Source organism: Palaemon carinicauda, chromosome 39 (assembly GCF_036898095.1).
Source record: "Palaemon carinicauda isolate YSFRI2023 chromosome 39, ASM3689809v2, whole genome shotgun sequence".
Lineage (NCBI taxonomy): Eukaryota > Metazoa > Arthropoda > Malacostraca > Decapoda > Palaemonidae > Palaemon > Palaemon carinicauda.
The window spans coordinates 56,289,179-56,299,178 of record NC_090763.1 but is presented as its reverse complement, the minus strand read 5'-3'; the positions used below and the strand labels follow the sequence as shown (position 1 = coordinate 56,299,178).

Genomic DNA, 10,000 nt, shown 5'->3' with positions numbered 1-10,000 from the left:
TGAGAATATATTCCCAAAATTTAGATATATTCTTAGACTGATGTGATTTTAGAGTACCATACCTTGAAAATGACGTGTGCTATATTTAGTAAGACCATTAGAGTATTACTGCATATGTCATATTGCTCCAGAGTATTTAAATATTACCTTATCAATTTCCCAAACATTATGTTGTTGAAAATGTAAAATATTCCAGTTAAAGCTATTTTTAAAGTTTATTAGAATGTGGCTGGAAAGAAACCTTGCCTTAACCTTTGACTAATGTACTAATATTTGCTCATATTACATCAACGTTATTTTTATATTATTACTATTTAAATGTGTCCGTGTACTCGTGTAATTACCAGTCTCCTTTTTTTCAGGTGCAAGATGAAAGGCCTCATATCCACGACTGCGCTGATCTTGTTTACTTTGGTGACTCTCAGTAAGTCATAAAAGACATTTGTCTCGAATTTCTTATATTTTGTTAATGAGAGAGAGAGAGAGAGAGAGAGAGAGAGAGAGAGAGAGAGAGAGAGAGAGAGAGAGAGAGAAAGTGGGTAATTAAAATATTTATTCATGGTCCCCGACTTTTCGATCACAATGTAATGCTGTTGCTACTATGCACAGTGACAGCTCAAATATATGTCTTTACGTGTAATTTTCTGAAGTTATGCTGAATTACGAGTATAAGAAAATTTGATCAAAAAATACAAAATATTCATGTTACAACATGTAACTCTCCAGGTATATCTGTGCTTAGGTTTAAATTTTTTAATATCTGATTTTTCATTTTATGATAATATGTAATAAGCAGTAAAATAATAATAGAAAATACCCCATAGCTTGAAAGTGATTATGTCGGTGGTATTTTTAAAGGCTCATTATAGAATAAAACGATATAATGAAGCTAGCATGATAAGAATATCAATTATCGATCTGATATCTTAAAATTTGATATACAGCTACCAATGTTTATACAACTCTCTCCCAATGTTTAGACTTTTCACTCCCAATGTTTAGACTTCTCACTCCCAATTTTTAGACTTCTCACTCCCAATGTTTAGACTTCTCACTCCCTACCATAGGTTACAATGATATCAGAAGCGGATATTTACTGTCAGATTAAATAATAGAGAAATAAGGGTTGATTATAGTCATTGAACGGGAGCAAAGGACGTGGGGAGGTAAGGAAACTGTGGTTAAGATGTATTTAGATAACAATAATAGGATTTGAAATAACAGTTAAAAGCAAAACATAATGACTGATAGCGGAAGAATTGTTTCATATTCAGATGCGGGATTAGTTGTTCTTAAATAGTATATTATAATTAGTTTTAAGTAGAAGGTCTCGCTTCGAAACTCATAATGGTTGGGCCACCATTAGCAGGTATCATTATTTGTAAATTTCCTATTTTATTTTATTTTTATTTATTGATTATAGACTTTTTGTTATTTTTTTATTATTTGTAAATATACTTTTATTTTTATTAATGTATTACAAATTGGTTTTTATTAATTTATTACAAATTGGTTTTTATTAATTTATTACAAATTGGTTTTTATTAATTTATTACAAATTGGTTTTTATTAATTTATTACAAATATGTTTTTATTAATTTGTGTCATTATTTGTAAAATTATTATTTCATTTTATTTTTGTATATTGATTATAGATTTGCGTATTTATTCACTTGTTTGTTTATTGCAGGCGAGGCCAACCGAATCTGTTACAACTGCACTGGAGACTGCGTCAGTGATGATACCTGTGACGGATCGTGCATGACCATAACTCACGAATTAGGTGAGTACAGAGGACAGGAACATTATCCTTCGGTAGTAGTAGATGATGACAGTAGAATTATTACGTTGTTTCCCTGGTAATTTAGAAAGATAAACAGGAAATCATATTATGCAAAGGCGTCGCTCATCAATACGCAAACCTTTTTAGGTAAAATCAAGAGCTTTATAATTTTCTTATTACGCAATGCCTTATGTGTGGCTTTATCAGGTAATTTAGAAAGATAAACTGGAAAATCATGTTACGCAATTACAATGTTTATACATCGATCATCAATACGCAAACTTTTAAGGGAAAATCAAGAGCTTCATAATTTTCTTATTACGCAAAGCCTTTTTATGCGTGGCTTTATCAATCGTAAAGACATTTCCAGGGAACATATAAAAACACTTTATCATTTTATAGTGGTTGGTAATAATAGTAGAATAATTATTATATTGCTTTTCAGGTAATTTAGAAAGATAAACAGAAAATCATTACGCAAAGGCGTCGCTCATCAATACGCAAACCTTTTAGGTAAAATCAAGAGCTTTATAATTTCCTTATTACGCAAAGCCTTTTTATGTGTGGCTTTATCAATCGTAAAGACATTTCCAGGGAACATAAAAAAAACTTTATCATTTTATAGTGGTAGGTAGTAATAGTAGAATAATTATTATATTGCTTTTCAGGTAATTTAGAAAGATAAACTGGAAAATCATGTTACGCAATTACAATGTTTATACATCGATCATCAATACGCAAACTTTTTAGGTAAAACCAAGAGCTTTATAATTTTCTTATTACGCAAAACCTGTTTATGTGTGGCTTTATCAATCGTAAAGACATTTCCAGGGAACATCAAAAAAAAAAAATTATCATTTTATAGTGGTAGGTAGTTATAGTAGAACAATTATTATATTGCTTTTCAGGTAATTTAGAAAGATAAACTGGAAAATTATATTACGCAACAACAATGTTTATGCGTCGCTCATCAATACGCAACACTTACGCATGGAAAATGAAATACTCTGGCGTTCATGCGTTACTTAATATTACAGCTGTGTGATTTTGTAGTATTACGCATGTAAAATGAAATACTCTGGCGTTCATGCGTTACTTAATATTACAGCTGTGTGATTTTGTAGTATTACGCATGGAAAATCAAATACTCTGGCGTTCATGCGTTACTTAATATTACAGCTGTGTAATTTTGTAATATTACGCATGGAAAATAAAATACTCTAGCGTTCATGCGTTACTTAATATTACAGCTGTGTAATTTTGTAATATTACGCATGGAAAATAAAATACTCTAGCGTTCATGCGTTACTTAATATTACAGCTGTGTGATTTTGTAGTATTACGCATGGAAAATGAAATACTCTGAAGTTCACGCGTTACTTAATATTACAGCTGTGTGATTTTGTAATATTACGCATGGAAAATGAAATACTCTAGAGTTCATACGTTACTTAATATTACAGCTGTGTAATTTTGTAATATTGATTTTAATAGAAAGGCAGATACAATAAAGCATACACATGCGCCCGTCCTTCGATTAATGTGAGATTCGTTACATTTCAATTGCCGTACTTTATTCAATCAATGTGCCAGTTATATTGTATCATTGTTGTTAACACTATTAGGAGCATGTAATACATGCTTAAAACAGAAAGAGTATATAAATGTACCTGAAGCGCAAAACTATTATCCTATTGTCCCAATTTAGTTTTCATTGTATTTTATCTTGCTACTTTGCACTACCAATTAGATTTATTTCTTGAAAATATCTCTCCTTGCAATATATCTCAAATTGCCCTGAAATTATAGTTTTGATGTTTCCGTTTCGTCAAGAAAAGAATATATTAATAGGATAAATTCTTCTAGGAGATATCGGGTTGGGTGTCTCACTGATCAGTCATTCGAATCTTGTCTTGATACCATTGATTTTAGGACATAACATAAAGTACTTTAGAAAACAACTTCAGATGAATTTAGAAAAAAAAAAAAAAAAAACAACATTAGGTTATGTAAGAGAAAATGGTAAATTTCGAAACTGAAAATTTACATCAAAGCTCATAGAATAACGTTGTCAGTGTCAAAACATTTACTTTATTGTCTTTTTTTTTTCTTATTTATAATCTCACGTGTGTCTTACCTATCTCTGACTAGACGAGATTATTAGTCGTCTTTTCTTTCATTTTAATATTATTGATATTCTTATTTCATGAAAGTAAATCATCACCAGATGTCAGTATTCCCCAGTACACACAAGCACACACATATGTAATATAAGAGGTTTATATATATATATATATATATATATATATATATATATATATATATATATATATATATATATATATATATATATATACATATATGTATATATATGTGTGTATATATGTATATATATATATATATATATATATATATATATATATATATTAATATGTATATCTACATATATATGTGTATATATATATATATATATATATATATATATATATATATATATATATATATATATATATGTGTGTGTGTGTGTGTGTGTGTGTGTGTGTGTGTGTGTGTATAGTAATTAATGCGAAAGCCAATTCCTCATCAATTATTGAGCATAAGATATGCCTGTAATTCTTGAATTTTATTTATACTAGATTTCCAAGAGGAAGAAATGTGTAATTTACTGCAATAACTTTAGGTCATTTGCGTATCCAGAGTATTTAGAAGGTGTTTTTTTTTTCTTAAGTGATAAAAGCATCTGTAAAAAGAATATTTTCAAAGAAACGGACTTTTTTTTATTATTATAATTATTTGTAAACCTACTACTATATCCTAATATTGGAATTGAATGTGTAAAATACGTAAATAATTGAAAAGACATCGCTAAAAGATGCACATTAAAGGAATACGCAAGATCCTTAGACAACAACTCATCTTAGAGCGACAGAACAAAGGGTCCAAAGTGTCATAGAAAAGTGTCGTGGAAAAGTTATCTTCTACCAGTGATGTGTCAGTTACCGGTCTCAGGTGTCCGTCATACGCTGAAGTGTCTTTCGTTAGGAATATCCGTGTAAAATCTCACCGGGTTATATTCAAGAGTCGTCCGTACTTTAAGGGTTTTTGTTAATAGAGTATGGAAGCGGTGAATTACGTCTGGGATTTATTAAAGTATACTACACACATTATATATACATATATATAATTTATATATATACTTATATATATATATATATATATATATATATATATATATATATATATATATATATATATATATATATATATATGTCGTATTTCCATCTTAGGGAAGGGAAGTTAACATTCCTCACAAAATACTAGCGCGTTTATTATTATTATTATTATTATTATTATTATTATTATTATTATTATTATTATTATTATTATTATTATTATTTTTACTGTGAAAGCGACTTATTAAAAACGATGGCTAAATATTTAGATAGATATGCATACACACGCACTCTTCTCTCACCTGTGTATGACGGAATATATATATATATATATATATATATATATATATATATATATATATATATATATATATATATATATATATATAAATATATATATATATATATATATATATATATATATATATATATATATATATATATATATATGATCTAATTTAAGTATATTTTGATCGCTGCGATCTTTTAGATACCGTGATAGTTAAAAGTGGCTTTCATTATCCGTAGGCTAACTATTGCGCACAAAATTAAAATGAACATATGAATGCACATTCCTTTTAATCATCATAATTATCATCGTTATTAATGTTATTGTTGTTATTATCATCATTATTATTATCATCTCTATCAGGCGAGGAAGCCGAAGTCCGCACCTGCATCAACGAAACGAAACCGGACGGGTGCTTGTCCGAAGTCATGGATGACAAGCGATACAAAGTGTGTTACTGCAACACTGAGCGATGCAACGCCTCCAACTACATCTCCGCCTCGGCTGCTCTTCTCTTACTGGCACTACTTTTGTTTTTCCCAAACTGAGCTCCTTGCGAGGGGCGTTCGTGTTCGGATTCAGAATCGAGCTGGGCGTCGCCTGTTGGGGGGAGAAATCATCCAGTGATAATGGTGTTTATTTCTTTTATTTCGGTTTGAAAAACAAACATAGTTTACTTTTTGTGTTTTGCTCAAACGGTTTTCGAGATATGAGGGAATGAAAACTGATGATTTTTATTTCTTTTATTTCGATTTGAAAAACAAACATTGTTTAGTTTTGGTTTTTTACTCTAACGGATTTCGAGAGGGAATGAAAACTGATGATGTTTATTTCTTTTATTTCGGTTTGAAAAACAAACATCGTTTAGTTTTTGTTTTTTACTCAAACGGTTTTCGAGATATGAAGGAATGAAAACTGATGTTTATTTCTTTTATTTCGGTTTGAAAAACAAACATTGTTTAGTTTTGGTTTTTTACTCAAATGGTTTTCGAGATATGAAGGAATGAAAACTGATGTTTATTTCTTTTATTTCGGTTTGAAAAACAAACATTGTTTAGTTTTGGTTTTTTACTCAAACGGTTTTCGAGATATGAAGGAATGAAAACTGATGTTTAATTTTTTTATTTCGGTTTGAAAAACATAGTTTAGTTTTTCCTTTTTACTCAAACGGTTTTCAAGATATTAAGGAATGAAAACTGATGATGTTTATTTCTTTTATTTCGGTTTGAAAAAACAAACATCGTTTAATTTTTCTTTTTTACTCAAACGGTTTTCGAGATATGAGGGAATGAAAACTGATGATTTTTATTTCTTTTATTTCGGTTTGGAAAACAAACATAGTTTAGTTTTTGTTTTTTACTCAAAAGGTTTTCGAGATATGAGGGAATGAAAACTGATGATTTTTATTTCTTTTATTTCGGTTTGAAAAACAAACATTGTTTAGTTTTTGTTTTTTACTCAAAAGGTTTTCGAGATATGAGGGAATGAAAACTGATGATTTTTATTCCTTTTATTTCGGTTTGAAAAACAAACATAGTTTAGTTTTTGTTTTTTACTCAAAAGGTTTTCGAGATATGAGGGAATGAAAACTGATGATTTTTATTTCTTTTATTTCGGTTTGAAAAACAAACATTGTTTAGTTTTTGTTTTTTACTCAAAAGGTTTTCGAGATATGAGGGAATGAAAACTGATGATTTTTATTCCTTTTATTTCGGTTTGAAAAACAAACATTGTTTAGTTTTTGTTTTTTACTCAAAAGGTTTTCGAGATATGAGGGAATGAAAACTGATGATTTTTATTCCTTTTATTTCGGTTTGAAAAACAAACATTGTTTAGTTTTTGTTTTTTACTCAAAAGGTTTTCGAGATATGAGGGAATGAAAACTGATGATTTTTATTTCTTTTATTTCGGTTTGAAAAACAAACATTGTTTAGTTTTTGTTTTTTACTCAAAAGGTTTTCGAGATATGAGGGAATGAAAACTGATGATTTTTATTCCTTTTATTTCGGTTTGAAAAACAAACATTGTTTAGTTTTTGTTTTTTACTCAAAAGGTTTTCGAGATATGAGGGAATGAAAACTGATGATTTTTATTCCTTTTATTTCGGTTTGAAAAACAAACATAGTTTAGTTTTTGTTTTTTACTCAAAAGGTTTTCGAGATATGAGGGAATGAAAACTGATGATTTTTATTTCTTTTATTTCGGTTTGAAAAACAAACATTGTTTAGTTTTTGTTTTTTACTCAAAAGGTTTTCGAGATATGAGGGAATGAAAACTGATGATTTTTATTCCTTTTATTTCGGTTTGAAAAACAAACATAGTTTAGTTTTTGTTTTTTACTCAAAAGGTTTTCGAGATATGAGGGAATGAAAACTGATGATTTTTATTTCTTTTATTTCGGTTTGAAAAACAAACATTGTTTAGTTTTTGTTTTTTACTCAAAAGGTTTTCGAGATATGAGGGAATGAAAACTGATGATTTTTATTCCTTTTATTTCGGTTTGAAAAACAAACATAGTATAGTTTTTGTTTTTTACTCAAAAGGTTTTCGAGATATGAGGGAATGAAAACTGATGATTTTTATTCCTTTTATTTCGGTTTGAAAAACAAACATCGTTTAGTTTTTGTTTTTTACTCAAAAGGTTTTCGAGATATGAGGGAATGAAAACTGATGATTTTTATTCCTTTTATTTCGGTTTGAAAAACAAACATCGTTTAGTTTTTGTTTTTTACTCAAAAGGTTTTCGAGATATGAGGGAATGAAAACTGATGATTTTTATTCCTTTTATTTCGGTTTGAAAAACAAACATCGTTTAGTTTTTGTTTTTTACACACACGGTTTTCAAAATACCAGCGAATGAAAACTGTTCACTATTTTTATATTTATTTCGGTTATTTCGTTTTGAGACGGATTTTTTCAATATTATTATTTTTACCTCCGCCAAGTAGGTTATATTTTTGACTCGGTTTATTTATTTATTCGTCTGTCTCTGGACATTTATTTATTTATTTTTTATTATTTTTGTTGTTGTAGGTTATTATTTTGAGTCTGTTTATTTATTTATTCATTTGTCTGTGTCTCTGGACATTTATTTATTTATTTTTCTTATTATTTTTGTTGTCAACATTATTATTATTATTATTATTATTATTATTATTATTATTATTATTATATTGAATGAATTTTCTAGCACCTAAGAAAAGGAAATAATTTCTACACCATCTAGATAATGTGGAATCTAGATGTAATGTAATAGGATGGTCCCTTCCCACATGTAAGGCGTCTGTGGTTTGTTTTTGTGCCTTATGAACATGTTCTAAGTAACTGCATGGTATAACAAATATTTTGCGGGTTCTTTTTTAACCTAGAGAGAGAGAGAGAGAGAGAGAGAGAGAGAGAGAGAGAGAGAGAGAGAGAGAGAGAGAGAGAGAGAGAGAGAGAGAGAGAGTACATATATTTAACGTAATGAGTATAAGGTTAGAATATTTGTAGTCTGTACTATAAGTTTTTTTTTTTTTCTAATTTTTTTTGTCATTTTATTTTATTTTCATTCGTTATTTTTCCAATTAATTTCTTTCTCGAAAATTTTAACTTCATGTTCATAATTACATGGAAAAACTAATTTTATTTCATTTTTAGCAATTTCATCTTTTTTTTGTCGCTTTTTATCTAACTCATTTTTTCTTTCTAGAACATCTATAAAGTCCAGATTAATTGTTTATTTTCTTCATAATTAATCGTACACACAAAATAAAATTCCTCGTATTGACATTTCAAACTCTGTATTGATATTCATGCTGTGGTGCCTTACTTAGGGGAAATAAGTACATCAGTTTGTTCAAATATCTGATTATGGTCAACATATGCATGAGTTTGAGTGCGGTGCTAAACACGTAAACACAAACAGTTTATGTATTACGATAGAATTTCACTTTGGAAAGATATATATTGATGGTACTAGTCTTTATATATGATAGAAAAAAAGTGTGATGTAAAACCTAGTCAAAATAAATTATACAAAATTGAAAATAAATCTTTGCAAATACCATTTAGGCTGAATAAAGTGTAGGCTATGTATTAAGCACACATACGATATATATATATATATATATATATATATATATATATATATATGTGTGTGTGTGTATATATATATATATATATATATGTATGATATATGTGTTTGTGTTTTATTATTGTTATTATTACTACTACTACTTCTACTACTACTACTACTACTACTACTACTACTACTACTACTACTACTACTACTACTACTTGCTAAGCTACAACCCTAGTTGGAAAAGCAGGATGCTACAAGCCTAAGGGCTCCAACAAAGAAAACATCCCAGTTAGGAAAGGAAACAAAGAAGAAATATTTTCAAAACAGTAACAACATCGAAATAAATATTCCCTATATAAACAATGAAAACTTTAACAAAACAAGAGAAAGAGAAATAAGATAGAATAGTGTGCCCGAGTGTACTCTCAAGCAAGAGAACTCTAACCCAATATAGTGGAAGACGTGGTACAGAAGGTATGGCATTACTCAAGACTACGGAACAATAATCTCATTTTTAGAGGGGTTTTCTCCCACCAAGAGGAAAGTAGCCACTGAATAATTACAGTGCAGTAGTTAACCCCTTGGATGAAGAAGAATTATGTAGTAATCGCAGTGATGTCAAGTGTAAGAGGCCAGACTATTCGTTGTATGTGTATGCAAAAGGAAAAAGAAAAGGATTCAATGTAGTACTG

General features: G+C 28.7%; 1 protein-coding gene across 2 annotated transcripts in view; it reads left to right on the top strand.

The window, feature by feature from the left end:
* LOC137630881 (uncharacterized) overlaps positions 1 to 5,937 on the top strand; it is a 389,559-nt gene extending 383,622 nt beyond the window's left edge. Inside the window, exons 2-4 of one of the 2 annotated variants that reach the window (XM_068362417.1) lie at positions 363 to 424; positions 1,691 to 1,783; positions 5,609 to 5,937. In XM_068362417.1, coding sequence (XP_068218518.1) covers positions 370 to 424; positions 1,691 to 1,783; positions 5,609 to 5,793 — 333 coding nt within the window. In that variant the 5' untranslated portion in view covers positions 363 to 369 and the 3' untranslated portion in view covers positions 5,794 to 5,937. The remainder of the gene's footprint in view (positions 1 to 362; positions 425 to 1,690; positions 1,784 to 5,608) is intronic. The other variant, XM_068362416.1, reaches the window with a different exon arrangement.
* Positions 5,938 to 10,000: the final 4,063 nt, after the last annotated feature.